The sequence below is a fragment of the Rosa rugosa genome, chromosome 1, assembly GCF_958449725.1.
Source record: "Rosa rugosa chromosome 1, drRosRugo1.1, whole genome shotgun sequence".
NCBI classification, from domain to species: domain Eukaryota; kingdom Viridiplantae; phylum Streptophyta; class Magnoliopsida; order Rosales; family Rosaceae; genus Rosa; species Rosa rugosa.
The window spans coordinates 56,741,108-56,761,153 of NC_084820.1; the positions used below are offsets into that span (position 1 = coordinate 56,741,108).

The window sequence follows — 20,046 nt, forward strand, 5'->3', positions numbered from 1 at the left end:
GTAAATGAAAATTGTGTGAAATCAAATCAACTCAACTGTTTTAATACAAAAATAGAGAAAAGATGATGTTTTAATATCGACGCTTTTCAGGAAATTATCAAACTATTGGACCTTAGTTTTTTTATGTCAGTATTGAGTAGTTAAAAGATGATAATCGTTTCTGTTTTAATTGAGCTGGTATCTCCATGTTGGCATTCTTGGCAAAAAGAGTATTGTTTTGATGGACTTCTAGGCTGTAACATGACCGATATGTGCTAAAACAACATGGAAACATAATGATAATGAGAACTGAGGTCAAATTCGGGAGGTGACGACGGTGCTTACGATGAATTTGTTCCAATGATGAGCCACAGGTTGCTGCTTCATAGAATAGTTGTCATTGAAAAGCTGGTAGCTAAGGCGATGATGAGGATAGTGATGATGTAATACCCGAAAAATTCAAGTTAATTTCCGATGACGTTTTGGAAATGATTTCGTGGTCGTGGACACGAGTACGAAGCTTAGAGGAGTGTGGAATTAGTTCGAACGATTTTATTTTGAAAACTGAACGTTTTAGGGGGGTCAAAGGAGTTGACTTTTTATACATTGGGAAATTGGGAAAACTTCCTTCATGAAAGTTGTAGAGCGCGTCGATACGAGTTCGTGGACATATGGAACGTAATATTCGGAGTTCGTATGAATAAGTTACGAATATTTGAAAATTGGGATTTTCTATAAATATGAAAAAAAATCCGAATATTGCAAATGAGGACAGAATTTCTGGAACTCCAGAAATTTCTCCCCATTTCTCTCCCGAGCCCAGCCGCGACCCCCTCCCTTCGTCACCTTCGTTCTTCCTCATCCGGCCACCGATTGATGTGAAACAAAGTGGGTTTTTCTGGTCTCGACCCCCTTTACGAGTTTGTAGAAGAAATCGAAGTGAAATACGAGCTGTATGAGGCTCTACAAGGTCGAGAAGAGAGCCTCGTCGGAGACGAAATCGCTCTTCCCCACTTTTTCTGGGCTCTACTTTGTCTGGCCATATCTTCCTCTACAGGCCTCCGATCGACCTGATTCCAAAAGCAATTTTTCTCACCGTGAAGTTTTCTACAACTTTCCAGAAGACATCGACTTGAGATAACCATCGTGGTGGCCGCTAGAAGACCGAGAAGCCGCACAGCCGAGCTGGAAATCGTCTTCCTTCGCCACCTTGGTTCTCCCAGCTCCGGCCACTATAGCTCGAGTTCTTTGAGGGCTTTTCTAGCCCAGAGGAAGTAGAAGCTATCCCCAAGAAGGCTTGCAGCGATTTGATCCGGGGTGATCGAATTTTGAAGATTGGGAAACTAGGGTTCTTCGGGTTTCAAAACTTGCGAGGTAAAATTCTACTTTTTGGCTTATAATCTGACTTTGGTGTAGTTATGAAAAGTGAAATTGGAGTTGAGTTGAAGGACTTTGATGTTGGGAGTTTTGTCTAATTTTGACTTTGGATGGGTGGCGGTGCCGCCACTGTGATGGTGGTTTCCGGCGACCTCCGGACACCCCAAGGACAGTTTCTGTCCATTTTTGTGTTCTACGTGTCGATACGATCGTTTGCATATATAATTCATAATTTTTGGATATCGTATGATGAAGTTATGAATTTTTAAGTTTCGATCGATTTCGATCGTTAGATTTGTGATATGTGAAGTTAGGACCGTCAGATGGACTTGTAGTTTTGATACGATGATCTTATGACTGTCCCAGTGGCTTTGTGTGGTCATGGGCGAAGATCCGACCGTTGGATCTTCGTATAAATGCAAAACGGTGATTAGGGAGGCGATTCGTGAGAATCCGTCCGTCGGATTTTTGTATAAATTTGTGAAGATGTTAGTAAGGACGATTCAGGAAGATCTGACCGTTGGATCTTCGTGATGATTTTTGGGGGGTGATCCTAAAGGCGATCCGTGAGGATCCGACCGTTGGATCATCATTTAATTTCGATCCGACCGTTGGATTGTCGTTTGAGTATGTTTTTGAGCTATTGGCTAAGTTAAGGTCATGTGTGATTAGGTGATTGACGGTCTCCCTTGGGTGAACGATTTCGGTGTGTATTGTGTTGAATTGAAGACGCAGCGGGAATATCGAGGTGAGTAAATCGCACATGGTTCATTCACGAACCGAAATTCGGTGATTTTATTTAATTGAGAAATTGTGGAAATTGTTTTACTAAAATAAATATTTGTTTTAAATTATATGGACTTGATCGACTACGGTCCATAGGTAAGTAAAATATATTTAAACTATAAAAATGAATTTCTAGATTTTATTGCATGTGAACTATAGTTGGTATTAGTGGTCACTCTTGTGTGGGTGACTACGTATATATATATTTACGTGGAATATATATTGGATGGTGTGATTTACTGAGTTATATTTTGAGCATTACCCTTGGAATATGTGATTTATCTTAGATGTTGTGTTGTCTATGATAATGGGTAATTGAGTAAAGTGCGATAGTTGAGTCGTTGAGATGAATTAAATGAGGAGTCGAGTGAATTGAGAAAAGCAGTCATTCGTAAGGTGAACCTTGGCCCAGGTGACACTTTACGATACAGTTAGAGCTCTAGTCTGTCTGCCGTCATACTGCTTGGGGGATAAACGAGTTATCATATGCCCTTGGGTATGACATGACATACTGAATGGGGTGATTAATATAATTAATCATAAGCCTGTAAGTATGATATACTGAATGGGGTGATTAATATAATTAATCATAAGCCTGTAAGTATAATATACTGCATGGGATGATTTATATAAATAAATCATAAGCCTGTGAGTATATATTGAGTAAGAAGTTGTTTATTATTGAGTAGTCATGATGAGATGTGAGTTGATTGATGCTTGAAGTGATGTTGTATACTTCAATTCTTATGCAAAACAAAATTAAAATGTGCTTGAGTTGATTGTGTTACTTTAAATCGTGCAATCCTTTCATTTACTCATACGAGCTTTGCAAAAAGCTTACCGGGTTTGTATTGTTGCAATCCCGGTACACTATTCAAACGGTGTAGCGGGTAATCCTGCAGGTCAGGAGAATCAGGACGGTGATCGTGCGGGTTAGAGAATTTGTTTTAGTTTTACAGCAATTGTAATTGTGAGGTGAGTTATGCTCATTTGAGCCTTACAATATAATTTGGTGAGAGTGTGCTGTAATAAACAAATTTGAGATTTGGTTTATGTAATATCGAGCGATGTGAGGTGTGGTTGTTTTGAGAAAAAATTCAGGTTGTATTTATGTGAGTTGTATTAATTCATGTTTCGGATTTGGATTTGTTATTCAAAATCCGGGGCGTGACAGATGATCTTATAATTAAGTTTGGGTTGGCAAAACACAGGATGAGTTGGTTAGCTAGAGACGTAAGAGCATCAACACAGGCTGCAGAATGCATGTGAAATCTGCATATATATAATATACCAAACGAAAGTGACATTCAAAGATTGCCTCGGATTATAGGTTGGTGTTTCTTTAATAGTTCCAACTCTTTCTTCTGTATTTTTTGTTTTTGACAAATAATGGCAATACCCTTCAGTGCTTCGTACATCCATACATTAAATTTTATTGTGTCTTGCATATTAGAAAGGAAAAAAAAAGATATGTAGATTATAAAATGTAAGTAATGATTGTTCAGCCAAAAAATAAAAATAAAAATATAGTATAGCATACCGGAATTTTCAATACAAATGAATCATTCACAGATTAACTTCCTATTTTTGAAAGGGAAGGAGTGCTAATCCGACCGGTCGTTAGACTATTTCTGTTTTTCATGTGCCTCAATAGTGCGAAACACACAACATACAAATAAAATTGATGAATGATCAGATTATGCTAGGTATAGCTAGCACAGCACCCTGGTTAAGTACATGAGGCCTGTCAAATAAATTATAAAACTACCTGTGATCAAAACTTGCTTTCGTTGTATGAGGCAATAAGTATTTACATAAACTGATATTTACAGACCTATAGACGACCGCAGTGGATTACTGGATTTCAACTGAATTCTAATGTGTAGTTATACTGCACCAATCAAAAGACTAATTTACAATGGTGCACGAATGGAGTTCCAAATTTCAGAGGAACTCATTCACTTCAAAAGCCCTGTATCCTGCTCTTTGTATTTCCAATCCTTTCGGATGTTCTGAAGGAATAATGCGGAGGGAATCAACCAAGTACCTCGTATTAAGCCAGCAGTCAGCTGGACATCTTCATCGCAGTCTGCCACAGAGCTTACGAGATTCTCAATCTGGTTCCTCAAACAGATGAACAGGCAGAGTAGGCTCCAGCCCAAAACCTAGTAGGTTGTCTCCTGGGTACATTGTCTCGGTGCTTCAAGAGGAAACGGAGAGTCGAAATGCTGGCCAAATAAACACTGCAAACATGCAAATAAATTTGCTTACAAATAAATAAATAAAATGGAAGAACTTAAACCCGTCATTTATATATGATGCTCATTTTCTAAGAGGCATTTAATCATATGATGGGACAAATAAGTGCCCAAACGCCATTAAAGTGTATGTATTCATAGACTGCTGCCCTAAAAGAGATGACATACCTAGCTAAAGGATGAGAACATTCGAGTTAATCTTTCCTTGTCTTTGCTGGTTTTATGCCACCACCTGCAGTTGAGGAAGATAGAGGTCTTTTGGCAGGTACAGGTCTCATTGATGTTTCAGACTTGGAACTCTTTGAAGGAATCAGAGCCGAGTAAAGAATAGCATCAACAGCTTCACGCTGTTGTTTCCTTTTTGCAATTAAATCTTGAGAAGTTCCAGCTTGATTTGAACCTCTACCTCCATCACTTGCATCCTTCATTTGATTTGTGGGAGCTGAAACCTGATTTGTCTGGCTTCTATCACCCTCGGAAATTTTCTTAGCTCTTTTCGACTCTTGCATTTTAATAGGACGAAGCCCATCACCTCCTCTTTGTTCAGAGTTATCTGCATCTCTCTTTGAATTTTCAAATTTAACTTTTCTTTTACCCATTTGAGTATTCTCCATTTGAGTATTCTCCAAACTATTTTTCCTTTTTCTGCTCTCCTTATCTGTACTTTCACCATCCATTACATGTTTTTGTGGCATTGCAGACCCAACATCCTTGGAAACTTTACTGTGGCCAAGTGGACGGATTTCACCATCCGTTACATTTTTAGATCTGACATGCTCTTTAGTTCCAGAAACATCTTTTTCACCTCCATGAAGTCTTCTGTTACTCTGAGGAACAGGACCCAAGCGCTTTGTTCTTCTGTCAAGTGCTTCATCTGCACTTCGATCAGTTCTTTTCGCATGCTGAGTAGCATCATGGATCTTCTGACTACGCTGCGACTCTAATAAATGATTGCCAGAATTTTTCTGGAGAGCTGTTTCAAATGTGTACTTGTAAGGCATTTTAGTTGTTATAACCAAATTCCTCTTTCTAGCATCTTTTACAAGAGCAGCCCAGTTTTGGTTCGTCTGCAAAGTCCTTGCATTTCCCAAAATCCAAAGTGAAAGTTTGGCTCTCGTCAGAGCAACATTCATCCTTCTAACATCAGCAACAAATCCAATACTGCTGGAATTGTTTCCAGGTGCAGCAGAGCTTGGTTCTGCTGCTCTAACAGTGGAAAGTATTAGTATATCAACCTCCCGACCTTGGAAACCATCAACAGTATTAAGTTCCATATCCTCTATGATAGAAGATCCAAATGCACTAGAGAAACGAGAACGCAGAAGTGCCAGTTGAGACTTATATGGAGTTATGATGCCAATTCTTCCACCATGAAATTCAGAAGGGTACCTAAGCAACACACATCCACCATAGTGTTAAGCAATCAATCAAGATCAACAAGTACTCTTGAGCAAAAAGGTCAGTGGGTAATTTAATTTCACTATATTCTTGTGATAGATAATCTAACTTCATTTTAATATAGGGGATATGAACATACACTAATTAAAGAATCAATGAAGTCAGTTCAATTTGAAGAAAAAAGAGTTAGTACCTCTTTTTTAAAAACTTGAGTAATTCAACTGCAGCATCAGCTTCATGCTCATTATATAGGGACATGGCACTAGAATTCTTACCACGAAGCTCCCGCCCATCAATAACATCATAAAAAATATAAGGTCCAAGACCTCCAGTCTCATGAAATGGTGCTGATTTGCTAGACACATCGTCGCCATTCAGCAACTTCTTCTCATAAAAATGCATAGAAGGAAACAGACATATGTCTGGGTGCATCCTATACTGCCAAGTTACCAACAGTAAAATGTGTAAGAAAATATCTCCACATTCCAAACAACAGAAAGTAAACAGGCATAGCCCACCTCGCATAGAAAAAGTAGCAGCAATAACAATAGAAAGTAAGAGTAACTATAGTAGAAAGCATATAGAAGGTTCCATTCAATTGTTTAATCAGGCCAAACATATTTGCAAAGATGTATAAAAACCAATGACATTTCTAACGAATATTTGTTTTCCTTTTTTTTTCCTTATTAGAAACAAATTTTATTGACAAAAAGAAAGTGTACAATTAGCCCGTAAAGGAACTGAGCTACAAAACAGGCTCCATAAAGGACTTATAAATAAACTGCTGAAGTCTATAAGCCATTTGAAAACCAATGACATTTCTAATGAATATGAACCATCAAGAAAGACTCAGTTCTCAAAGGTCAACACACGAGTGCCACTAGAGGTGGCAGTGACACGATCCAATGTCCAGAGGTACAGCAGCGAAACTATATAAGAATTATGATTTATTATGTTCCATTGAAAAGGAGATAAAGGGTTCTGACTGGATCACTAAATCACTAACACCCTCTTAAAATGATAAAATTTTGACTGTCAAAAAACATGAAGCAGTCTGATAAGGTTACAACAATGAAGCTAAAACCAACAAGGGCAAGGCAAAATTACACTACCTGTTTGGTCAGCATAATAACTGGGTGCCCAGCCCTTTGTAAACGTTCAAACATGCTGCACTCAAATAGAAATTTACTAGCAACATTTGAGAGAACTGTTGCAGGAAGCTGCTTTGGATCACCAACCTTCAACATTAAAATTTCAAAGTTCAGCACTACCTAATACAACAAAAGAAAGCTCATATCCAATAATTTTAACACTTGTTAGTCCTTACCATGATACATTTGGTTCCAGTTGACTTTAAAAGCTGAAGAGGAATCAGAGCTGCAGGTTCCAGGGCCTATTGTAACAAGAAGCAATGCTTAAAGGAATAATCTAGACTCTAGAGCATTGATAATAAGATTAAATACTATATGAGGAAAGCTTACTTGAGCAGCTTCATCAATAACAACAGCATCAAAAAGGGTATGTTCAGATGGACTGCTAAACTTATGACTTGACATAGATTCAGAACACACACCATAAAGGTCTCCCCCACAGCCACTTAGCGTAGTTACCACTATTTCAGCTTCTCTTAGTATAGACTTCCGCAGTTTATATCTAAGTCCTTTGATTTCTTCATTAATTTTCTTCTCCTGCTGCTGAACAGAACTGAGATCCTTATATATTTGCCTCTTTTCCTCATACAGTTTTCTCAACTTGAATGCTATTTCTGCATCAGACATTTCCTTCCCATCATCCTCCTTACATGTATCATCCGAGGACTTAAGGTCAGTATTATGATCACTTAAGTTAGCACGTTTGGCTTCATAGAATCTAATACGGTCGACTAACTTCTCTAGATTAGCACGCAATGCAATTGAAGACTCCAAACTCAAATCGTTCTTTGTATCATTCAATTTCATCCTCTCATCTGCCAAACGTTGATCAACAATTGTATCCAGAAAGAATGGAAGCGAATTCGGATGAACTGTTTTCACATTTCCAACCCTTACAAGATATGGCTTATATGTCTTTCCATCACTACCATACAGGCCATGGCTAGAAATCCTTGACACTAACTCATCAACAGCAGCATTAGATTGAGCACATATGAGTACCCTACCTCTCATGGAACTTTCTATAGACTTTGTATTCCTCTGTACATCCTCATTCAGTTGTCTAGCCAAGGCTGCATCCTGCCACGCCCTTGCGATAGCAGCAGCCTGGTTAATCTTAGGAACTGAAATTCGTTTCGAACTGCTATCAAGAAATTTTTTTTCAGAATCTATCTTCTGTGGAGGAGAAGCAAGCAATGCACTGACGATGGCCAGAATAGTTCTTGTCTTACCAGTACCTGCATATGATATATGAAATTAAACCCAATTAAAATGCTGCATAACATTTTAGATCTGATAAATGTAAGACCAGGTAAATCACAAACCTGGAGGACCCTGAATAAGAGATAAATCGAAATCTTTCTTCCGTCTAGGTGTTGCAGTAGCAATACTAATTGCCTGAAGTTGGCTGTCATTAAACGAAGACTTCAGTATTCGCTCCAAGGGTAGGGACAATTTACTCAGATCTACTTCCTTGCTTACACTAGAATCAAGAGAATCATTGACAGGCTTCAAAATAATCGGAAGCAAGGGGATATCCTTTATCAATGATAATGCCTGAAACTCTCGAAGTTGAGATGTTATGTTCATAACACGACTTGCATGCCATTTACTACGTTCAAGGAGGTTCCTTCTGGCTTGATGTAAGCGTGAAGTACCACTCAGAAGATAGAACCTGATGAGTAATATATTTAATCTCCTTTTATTGTCTCTCTCACGCCTCTCCACCTGATAAGCATAGGAGTTACTTTGGGAAATAGCACGATGATTTATGAATGCTCTTATAAAAAAAAACATACAGAAAACAAAACAAAGGAATAATTCATAATACAGAAAATAAATAAATAAATAAATAAATATATATATATATATATATATACACACGGAGCGGTTCCAAAGAGGACGTCCGCACTGTTGTTAAAGTGCGGACGTCGACGCTGCAGCTCGGCTCGGGGCGTGACAGAGCGGCGGAGCTTGCCGGACGGACGCCAGGGGTCGGACGGACGGGTCTGCAGTCGGTGGAGTCGCCGGCGACGTGGTTGCAGCCTTGCCCAGAAACTGCAGTTGCAGGTGAGCTCGCTGCCCAAAACCGTCCGCCAAGCCTCCGGCCTCCGTCCGCCAAGCCCCGAGCCGCCGTCGCCGCCTGGAACACTGCCGCTGCGTCGCCGTCCGCACTTTAGCAAAGTGCGAACGTCCGCTTCAGAACCCGCCTGATATATATATATATATGTGTGTGTGTGTGTGTGTTATAATTCATACATATCCAGCCAAAAAGTCATTCAAGAAGTTTCTGGTCTACACTCACAATGTGACAGAAAATAATATAAAATAAAATATAGCCATAAATCTAGCTCTGCTAAATATGGTACGACTTTTGTAAGCATGTGCAATTGAAATAGTAGAATAATATTAACACATCAGCGAAATTAAGTGATATAATATAAATACAAAATTAAGGTTTCACAATTCTATTTGTTCTTGCAATTTGAGGAATATTTCAATCTTCACAAGTAAAAAACATCAATAGCCCTCTTTCCTGGTCAAGAAGAGTAGCTCACGGAGAATGAATTTTAAAATGTCAGTGGACAATAAAAGATCAAGTAAATTTGACAATGACCAATAAGCACCATCCAGATTGCTATTAAAACTTACAAATCGGTGTGATGTGAAATTGATGATGAACAGGCATAATTCATAAGATAAAGCCAAGTTCATAACAAAAACTGCAATAATAATTTGAGTTGCATGACAAAAAATGAAGGAATACCTTTCCGAGCATATGAACATCATGGGAAGATTTTTGTGGGGGCTCTTTTGTTAGCAATACAAGGTCATTTTCTGAAAAGCTGCTTGATGCTATAGAATCATTGACATCATGAGCAAAGCGAACAAGATGAAAATCATCAATTCTTTCAACTGAAAGCACTGATAAGCTACCAAAATACACCTCTTCCCATGAAGACATCTCTAGAAACGAACTATGTAACTGTGCTTTAAATTCCTCCAACACTAATGGACAAAAAATTCCAACATACTGTTCAGGTGATTGGAAATTCACAGGAACCTCCTTTAATTTTGCAACTTTATGTTTATCATTTTCACTTGCTGATGCTACTCCTACCAGTGCAAAGTAATCCAATTCCAATATAGGTCTATACCATTCATCAAGCCTTGGAGGCTGGAACCTTTTTCTACCTTCCAACCTATGTAAATGGCCAGCTCTATTTTGAGAAGGAGATTGAAGCTGAATGAGTTGTCTCTTGGGAGCAGAAATGCTTGGCTTTGGCACAAATGACTGCTGGCGTCTGACTGAGTTGAGAGCAGAGTCTAATGGATCTTCTTCGTCATCACATACCATCTGCTTCAACAAAGCGCAACCTTCTTTCAGGGACATATTGTTGCAAGCTTGACTCAACTTTTTGGAACTGACAGCATTGTCAGATGACTTAACTGTACCCTTGAATTTAAAAGAATCATTTATATTGCAATCAGGGATTATTTCTTTCCTACTATTATCTACATCTTTTGATTTGATCAAAGAGACAGGTTGCTGTTTTTCTATTGATCTATCAGAATCCTGTTTCTGAGAAGCAAGGCCAGTAGCATCTGTAGCATCTATTTTCTGGTAAGCAGTCAAAGCCTTGGAAGTGTCAACACCAGAAAGCTTCTTCTTTACAGAATCATTATATGAAGTGCTTTTATCAACAGTAGAAGCCACTGTCTTGTCATCCATCATACACAGACTCATCTTAGTATCAGATAAAACTGCCTCACTTGGTAAAACTACTTCAGTTTCATCATCAGAAAGGACAATCATATTATTACTATGCTTTCTGTTATCCTCCATGGAAGAGTGCGGGACTTGAACATCTGGATCCTCAATGGACAAGTTTTTCACATATGGAACGGAATACTTCTTCTCAAGAGAGAGGCCTTCAGGGAATAAACCCTTTGACTGGATGTTGGTCTTTCCAATACTAGAGGAAGCTTCCTTCGACAAAGAGACAGAGAGGAGCGACACTTGTTCCATCAATTCATCCATGGAAACACAGTCTACAAGGCATAGGCATAAAACATGAAAATATGTTACTTTTAACATTGAAAAATTATCATTGCTTCAGCACTAAAAAGACGTCACTGCAAGATGGTGACATAACTTTTTCTGCATCAGAGTATTTCAATATAAAAAGCTCACCACATGAAATGATTTTTTCGATAATGTTGATTGTCGATGCCATAGCACTGTTACATGTCCCTTTCAGCAATTTGAGCAAGGAGGTGATTGTTCGTTGCCAGTATATGACTACAACTTTAAGTGATGACTTTCCCCAATCCATAATATCATGAAGCCATGAGAAGTCACAAGTATTTGCCAATGTTCCAGAAATCCCGGACGGTTTATAACTAAAAAAGTATAGTCTTTCAAACACACAAGGGATGATCTCGAGTATGCGGACACAAGTCATCTGCAACAAAATATAACTAAAAAGAGTGAATTACAGCTTACAAGAACCAAGCTATAATGAATCACAAAACCTGAGGTCCAACTTTCTTTTTCTTTTCTTTGATGAATTATTCAACCCCTATAGCACTGAAATCTAAAACTGCATGCACGAAAAATTCTCAGGCACAGAGAGATCACAAAACCTGAGGACAATTAACCTCAGGGATAAGCTAACCTACCCAATCACCTGCCCAAACAAATAAGTTAATAACCAAAAACATAGTACCTGACAAACACTGTTATTAATAAAAGCTTTTCCTTCTAATAAGCACCCACAGATGGAAGGCCATGCAGTTTCTGATAGCAAGTAACAAAACCTTCCCAGTAATTTTGAGTCTACATTTGACGGATGCCCACTGACATTCACAGCCGGTGGATCAAAGATTGGCTGCCTAAGAAATCCACCTTGGGAAGATAACCTTGCCATTTTTAAGTGGTCAGATTCTGGAATATCCCCCTCATTAAGCAATTTGCGAAGAACAAAGAAAAAATGATGCAGAGTCTGAAAATTTAATACAACAGTATCGAGTTGGACCTGGCAAAATGAGGAAAAAAAATATTAGCAAAAGAATGGAGGCATCACAGCTAGGATAACCATTCTGTAGGGTTTATGAAATTTATTCTGCTAAGACATGACTAACAGCTTACCTGAATTTATGTTCTCCAGTTTACAATAGGACCAAACGAATAATAATTAAATGAAGAGACATTTTGACCGCTTATTGAAAGCTCAATTTTTACTAATCCAATAAAATATGAGGTTTTGTAATTACAAACTCAGGCTACCTAGTCATTATAAAATTTAACACATACAGATGTGCAAAGTTTAATACTAGGCAGATGAGAAGATAGGTGAACTAAATGTTGTTGACCATATGTTAGTAGCTTCAACTCGAGAAATTCGAGGAAACAAAAGTATTACCAGTTTCACAGCATGTCTCAAGCCAAAAAAGACAGCGGACACTGAAGATCGATGAGAACAAAGGAAATTCAAACCACAAGAAAGACCTCTTGTATTGGAAACCTGTTCCAAAATACACTTGCCAAATTGCCTCACATTCTGCATCCGGTATAGATTAATGTTATTAGGAAAAAAGAAAAAGACAATAAAGATGCAAACCACTTATAAAAGTACAACTGAATGATAATGATATTAGATAGAACAAAATTGCAAGCAAGTATCCTGAAGGTAAAGCATAATGTTTGGAATCAAATAATTACATCATCAGGATCTATAAGCGCAAGGAACAAGCTTTCACCCATCCTTGGTTCCCATGTCCACTGCTTACGAAGTTCCCCCTGCCCCACTTGAACCACAAAATGTGCTGTTAACCTGTGACACACCATCCGTGTTACAGAAAGGCTCACCAAAGCCACAGTTATGTGCACAAAAGAAGGCCTAGCACAAAGTCAACTTTAAAACGCAACAGCATGTATATATCAAAAAGGTGTAAGGATTCAGTGGAAAGACAAACCTATTAAACATTCGAACTAAAGGAAGAGGCATTGTTGAAACTTTGATTGAGTTTTTTGACTCCTTCCCCTCTCCCCCATCATCAGAACCAGTAGGAACCTTCCACCCGAAGGTTGGAGATATTTCTGTAGCAGAGGATGAAAGCCAGGTTCTGACTGGAAGAGCCATTTCTGCACTACTCTCTGGTTCTACCATAGAAAAACGAGATCGCGCCCAGAAAACAGCCTTGGAAAATGATATTGGAAGAACTGAGAGATTGGTGTCGACAAGAACATCAATCCATAGCATAGGAATGCACATCCACTCTCTAGATTCCCGAGATGTAATTTTGCCCTGTAAGCTAAATTCACTCCAAGAACTAGTATCCTTCTCTTCAGTATCCAGTGATAATGGAACCCCGTCTTCATCTTCATCATTCAACTGAAAAGACAAGTTTTTTTCAGAACTAAGGGGTGGGTGCATCTTCAGCACTGAACTTATTAATGCAGCAGCATCAGACACTATGATAGTTTGTATGAGATCTAAGGCAGGTTGTCTTAGTGAGCTGTGAAGCAAAGAATCTTTCAGAGATGACACAAGTGAAGGGCCCCTGTCAAATACAAACAGATTAATCATGCAACAGTAACGTCATGCAGAACCTTGACCAATTAAATCAAGCCTTGCACCAACCCATATGCATATTATGCTAAACATGCTTATAAATTCTCTTCACCCCTTGAAAAGGAAAATTCATGCCAGTAAAGCACACAAAAACAATTGACGAAGAGCATTTTGAAGGGAATATGAACTCCCTTCTCTATTTCCGAAAGAAAAATAAGAGCATTAATAGAGAAAATTTGTGTCAACAATTTATAGCCAATATGCTCATTAACTATATTTCCTTGGAACACTTGACCCCAAAAGAAAATTGCTTTCATGTCAAAAATTCCCCTATGCATTCTATCATAATTTAATTTTTCTTGTCAATAATTACAAAGAAACTAACTTATATCTGTTTATCAATTTGAAAATAACAAATAGGAGTTATTCCTACGGTAGGAAGAAACTTAAGCCCATACTGCCCAGCTAATATTTTCAACAATATTCCGGTGCTATAATTGCAAACAATATTTTGGAAAAAGTAAAGGGACAGAAATTTCAAACTGCAAAGACATAATCAACTTTATGTCATCTATTTAAATCTCAATTAATGGCCTCCAAAATAATAACAAATCAATTACAGTAAATCTCAGACCAAAAAAGATAAATCACATACCACATATGTGCACATTCATAAGGAGGACAGGGTGGGTTCATTGTGTAACCTCGATGTACAATAAGCAGCGATATCTGAGAATACAGTATGAAATCATTAAAGCAAGGTAATCCAGAAAATAGAATTGAATTCTTGCAATTAGAGAAGATATGTGGTATAGATATGCACAAGATACCATATTTGTGACAATCTAGAGGAAGAAATAAGAACCTGGCAAGCCCTTTGTCTTGTTAAGGCACTGAAGTTACTGCTCACAGTCACCTGATGGAGGAGAAAATACAGAAAATGCCTGCGCTGCTTTTCATGTTCCCCATCTTGCAAAGCTTCAAGAGACTGCATAAATTAGACTCCTGTTTATCAATAAAGTCCAAAAAAACTACTAGCGGCATGCAAAAAACAAAAATGGATTATATAGATTAGAATTGCAGAATAAATTAGACATGCCTGCAGAAAAGGCTGGAAAAGATCAAATATGTCCTTATGGCTTTTCTCATTTCGAGTATGGAAACACTGGCCCAGTAGAGTATCACGCATCACGCCAGGAGCCAACGTAGACCTCAACCAGAGCTCACACCCTTAAGCCAAGCAACAAGGATAAACACAAAAGGTCTGAGCAGGATTGAACAGAATGTCAACATATGATTGGAAATTTTAACAGAGATACTAACCGAGCATTTCAAAGATTTTTCTCAAGCAAGCAACTGCATGAGAGAACTCTGATGAATCACCACTAATATGATTGAGGACAATATCAAGGAAAATGGGATAGCGTTCTAATATCCCTTCTTCAAAAGCTGGAGGTTCTAAGAACCCAAGCCTTCACAAGAGAAATTAAAAAAAAAAAAAAAAGGAAGTCATTAGCAAGAAAACTATAAAGAGAATATTGATGACAAATGAATTTGGGCAGAAGTTCGTACAGAGTTTTGACTCCTATCCATATGGATGTGCGGTCCAGCTGCACTCTGGCCCTTGAAGTATTCAAAGTTGATGGTAACACTTCTGTTTCCAACATGCCAATGAATTTTTTAAGCAAAGGCTGCAAGGGTTCCAAGTCTACTGCTCTCCTGTGCACAAAAAGTAAAAATAAATAAATAAAAGGCACCAACAGGACTACAATCAGAGATACAAAGAACGCGGTAGGTTATGGAAAAGAAAGAGCAGAAAAGAATGATAAATAAAAATAAATAAAATGAATCATTGGTTAGAGATGCGCATATAGTCATATACTGATACAGCAAAAATGCAACATCTCAGAGACAAAGCCCTAGTCTTGTTAAAGTAATTTTGAATGTGATAATGATAATAATATTAAATAGCAGAAACAGTATCCGAGTATCAACCCAAAAAAAAATGTGGGTGGTTGGGACTTGGGAAGGCAGCTATCATTAATCCGCTCAAACACTACAATATGAATACCTGAACCTCCGCTCCCCCATTTCCCACCACAGGCCTGATAAAAAAATGACAGTAATTAAAAAAAAGAAAGACTCCAATGAGCAGTACCTCAGTTTTCCCATTGAACCAGCTAAACGATGACCAACAGAGCGCACTCTTCTTTTGAAGAAAAATAATGCATAAACACCCTGACAGAAAAAAGCTTCACTTTATAAGGTAAAAAGGAATAGTCTTACTTAAGATAAATGAATGATTAGGAACACGTGGAAATAAAACTACCAACTAAATACCGGAAACTGCTGCTGTCCAGCCAAGGCCAGTTCATGCATATTATCAACTGCTTCGATAAATTTTTCAAATTCAATGAATAGGGACCCATCATCCAACAGTACAGGGAACATTAAAACCTGTGAACCAATAGACAAGGATGGATCAAATCAAAGTTGATTGAGATTGAAGGACCATTAATATCAATATTCATTCAATGACTCTGTGAAACGGGACGATAGGTATATCTATCAACAGAGTTTTTATTTTTAATTTAACTTAATACAAAATCAATCAATTAGACATGTATACTTCAAAAGTATCGTATTAAGTCCCTAGTGTGTCCGGCTACCTAAGGTTTATCAATCAAGCTGGCTTCCACAAGGAAAATTAAAACAAATAATATATGTGTGTGTGTGTGCCCACACAAGCAAAAATAAAACATAAATAAATAAAATTAAAACTAAAAATGCACATATTAAGCTTACCCAAACTGTAACATCCTATAAACCAAGTAAATTATCCATTCCAACTTTATACAAAGAGGCGGCTTAATAACTTAGATAAGAGACCAAAACTTCTGAAATTTCCAGAGATTTCTCTCATGCAGCGCAAACACCTTGCAGGCATCCAAGGAAGACAATGGGGATGTGGAGTTAAGTTTTCATATGCAAAATAATATATACAGAAGTCGTGGTAAAAAAAGTAGGGATCATCAGAACACCAAATATCCAATGAAAAGACGCTCTTCGGTGCAGGTTATCCAAAAGCAACCCCATAGACTTTTGCTTTCGCATCTCTCAAAAATTGCAGCCATTGTAAAATCTTGGTTTATTTAATTATTAAACGTCAGGAACTTCCAAACACACAAATTCTTTACAAATAGAGATAATAGATAACTCAGGGAGAGGGGGAAAGGGGGAGGAAACAGCATAGAGCAGAACCACAATCAACTAGAGTGATGAGTATATCCCATTTATTTGGCAATAACAAAAGGATTACTTGACGATATGAATAATTTGAAAAATAAACGTATTCGGTCTGTTGCATATCTTTTACAAGACCAATTCGGATTGGCCCTGGTTCGTTTAGAAAATATGGTTAGAGGGACTATATGCGGAGCAATTAAGCATAAATTGATACCCAATACCATTTTCTACATAACCAGAAAAAGATTCTCCCTAGTATGACTCTTGTGACGTGCAATTACACTGCTGGAGTGACTTTTCAATTATTTCATAACACTTCCTAATAAGCATTGAACTATGTAGTTAAAATAAGTTTAAAGTGGTATGAACATTCAATTATCAATACGAGGCTAATTGTAATTCAGAAAAACAAGTATATAAGAAAAAATTAAAGAGAGAATCTACCTCATACATGACACTAACAACTTCAGCATTATCACGGGCAGGATCATATTCCTTTCGAGCTAATGTAGTATTCATCTCTATCAAGTGTTGTGTCACCCTTTCCTCATCAAGCCTTCGCAAAACATCCAGAAGGGGTCCAATAGAACTCGACTCATATTCAGTGCTATACATTTCTTGGGTTTGATAATGCTGGGAAATGCACTGGATACATTGCCGCATTTCCTCAGAGATTCTCCTCCATAGTTGTCTAAGAGGAGAATCACTATGCTCATCATTAAAATAGTTGTAAAATGTCTCCAGAAGAGGCCCCATTAAATCCCATGACCCACACCAAATATGATTTTCTTTTGGCAAACAGATCAAGAAATTAAATGTATCTGCAAACCTGTCACAATAAAACGATGATTACTAAATGTTACAATACACAGAGACTAAAGACAACTAATGAAATAAAGGATCAGCAAGAGAACGCAATAGAAAGACAGAAGAATACAAAAAAATTAAAAGGAATGCATGCACACATGCTAACAAAAAGATTAGAATGGAATTTAGTAAAGTACTGTTTTGGGGCCTCAGTTAGTGATTTATTACATGGGATGCACTTAAGGTTCTCATGGTTTCAATACTGTGCAGCAAAAAAGCTAGATGATTACTTGACTTGTGTCATAAACTCATAATAAATGCACGGTTTCCAATTCTTTTGACGACTAAATAGAGTGCTTGAAAAGAAACTTGAATTGTGAAAGAGGCTTTTTGCAGAAGACTTTCTAGGTCAGATTAAGAAGCTCACCCATGAAACGATAAAAACAAAACTAACGATAATCATACAACTAATATTTGAATCATCAACAGATGCACTCATGCTAATGCCTTCTATTTCTTATACTCCTCTACAATCACACTGAGTTATCAAACCGGAAATTTTTATCTTCTTCTATAGGCATATAAAAAACAGAAATGCATACATATAAAATATGGAAAACACAAATCCCAGTGCATAAAAAGGCCTTGTGTAACATAATTCACAGAAATTCTCTCTCTCTCTCTCTCTCTCTTTTTTTTTTTTATCTACTTACAAATAATCACATGAACTCCCAATCAAATTCGGTATCACCGCCAATAAATTTAGTTCACCTATACTCACTTCTCTGATATTTATACCAAACACATAATCACATTTTCCATCCTTCCATTCCCTAAACGCCCAATCAAATTCGGCGTTGCTGCCGTTAAATCCACTTCTGCTATACTTACTCCGATTCAAACCAAACAAGTTGATTACTACTAACAAGTAACAACTTAATTGAACAAGCAAAAAAGCACAGTTCACTAGCATTTCATAAGTACTCTTTCCGATTTCAAAGGCCAAGATCATGCCATTGAAAAATAAATTGAAAAAATAAAGATCAAGAAAAGTGGCTCTGATACGCCGAATTGAAATGCAGAAGTGAAAGATAGTACCATTGCTCTTTGTTCTTGTGAAGACGGTGACGTTTAGAAGGCTCAATGCGATCGTCGTCTTCGTCTGCTTCTTCCTCAATGCCTCTCCATCGGTCCAGTAGCTCTCTTCTCGTGCACAGCTTCTTGGCCATTGATGCTATTCCCCTAAGCCTCCGTCTCTGATTTTTTGTTACAGATTTTTAGGGTTTTTGGCGGAGACGAAGATCATTGAGAGAGCGCGCGCTATAGTGTGAGAGAGCGAGAAAGGCGAGGTTTTATAGAGGGAAAGTGGGGGAAACAATGGGGGACAAGGATAGGAGCTTCGGTGAGGACTTATGGGTCATTTTACCTTTGCGTTGAAAGACGGGAACGGCGAATTTCGCATGTTGTTTTATTGCGACCGAGTGCCTCAGAAGACGAGAAATTACAAATATACACCTTCGGTTAGTACATACGAAGTTTTGTGCATGTATTTGAAAATTTTATACGTACGAGTTATACATTATGGAGATAAAACCAAATAATTAAAAATAAATGGTTGCATTGGTATCTTGGAAGCATGTCCGTAAGAGAGGCAACTAAACTGCTCATGGACTAGCTAGAGCAGCATTGAAGATGGTGCAATCTATGTATTATAATGAGGTTGGTCCTCCCATAGTCCCACTCCTCAGTGGGTTCATAATCATAGGCTGTTAAAAGTTATTTGATTCTATGGGTCAATCTTATAGGGTTGGATTTGGTGACCCTATAAGCTTGTACTCCTTGATTGAGTTTAATGAAATTGTATTTGGATAAAAGAGAACTAACGATAAATGGTTGCCCACGAGCCACGACCATATAGTCTAGTGAATAAGTTTTTTATTTGCAACTATAGAACTCTACTCTCATAAAAAAACCTTAACCCACCACACTCTTACATATATTAGGGAAAATAGAACCCATGACTTTTACAATGTTGGAATTATAATTTACCAACAAATCACAGCTCACTGGTATTTTAACTACTCTATAAGTTAAGAAAACAATTACTTTTGGAATTAATGTTGTCGAAACAGAGAAGAGGCGAGTCATTATTCTGTTGCACAAACCAGTGATGAGAGCTACACTGAGAATGATGAGATAATTTAGTGAGCGAACCAAATTTCTTAGACAGTATGAAATTTTACATGACTTTCAGCGGCTTCTACTGAAACTCATGGTGTAGTGAGTCAAGTGGACCAAAGAGAGAATGCAATAATTATGTACTTGGCAATCGCAAAATCACATTGCTAGAAATGGCTCAGTCGATCACCGGAGGAAGGGAGACAGGTGATAACTTGAAGTGACCAACCCCCGTCTGCATAATAGTTGGTGCTTGGTGTACAGATGTAAACAAAATGAGGTATAAAG

General features: G+C 37.8%; 1 protein-coding gene across 6 annotated transcripts; it reads right to left on the reverse strand.

Annotated features, from left to right (window-relative positions):
• Positions 1 to 3,812: 3,812 nt before the first annotated feature.
• LOC133725601 (uncharacterized ATP-dependent helicase C29A10.10c) lies at positions 3,813 to 18,934 on the reverse strand. 6 transcript variants are annotated; one of them, XM_062152911.1, is made up of 22 exons: positions 18,679 to 18,932; positions 17,218 to 17,602; positions 15,868 to 15,984; positions 15,686 to 15,765; positions 15,100 to 15,246; positions 14,851 to 14,999; positions 14,627 to 14,757; positions 14,393 to 14,515; positions 14,183 to 14,256; positions 12,929 to 13,516; positions 12,675 to 12,786; positions 12,376 to 12,513; positions 11,680 to 11,988; positions 11,145 to 11,415; positions 9,717 to 11,002; positions 8,275 to 8,677; positions 7,280 to 8,187; positions 7,126 to 7,191; positions 6,911 to 7,036; positions 5,992 to 6,236; positions 4,569 to 5,789; positions 3,813 to 4,370 (listed from the first exon to the last, which is right to left on the reverse strand). In XM_062152911.1, exons 1-21 carry the CDS (start codon positions 18,807 to 18,809, stop codon positions 4,595 to 4,597), a joined length of 6,984 nt encoding a protein of 2,327 aa, XP_062008895.1. In that variant the 5' UTR covers positions 18,810 to 18,932; the 3' UTR covers positions 3,813 to 4,370; positions 4,569 to 4,594. The 6 variants fall into 6 exon arrangements, with proteins under 6 accessions (XP_062008895.1, XP_062008894.1, XP_062008896.1 ...); XM_062152910.1 differs by having other exon boundaries at positions 3,813 to 4,385; positions 18,679 to 18,931; XM_062152912.1 differs by lacking the exon at positions 18,679 to 18,932 and having other exon boundaries at positions 3,813 to 4,385; positions 15,686 to 15,779; positions 15,857 to 15,984; positions 17,218 to 17,355.
• Positions 18,935 to 20,046: the final 1,112 nt, after the last annotated feature.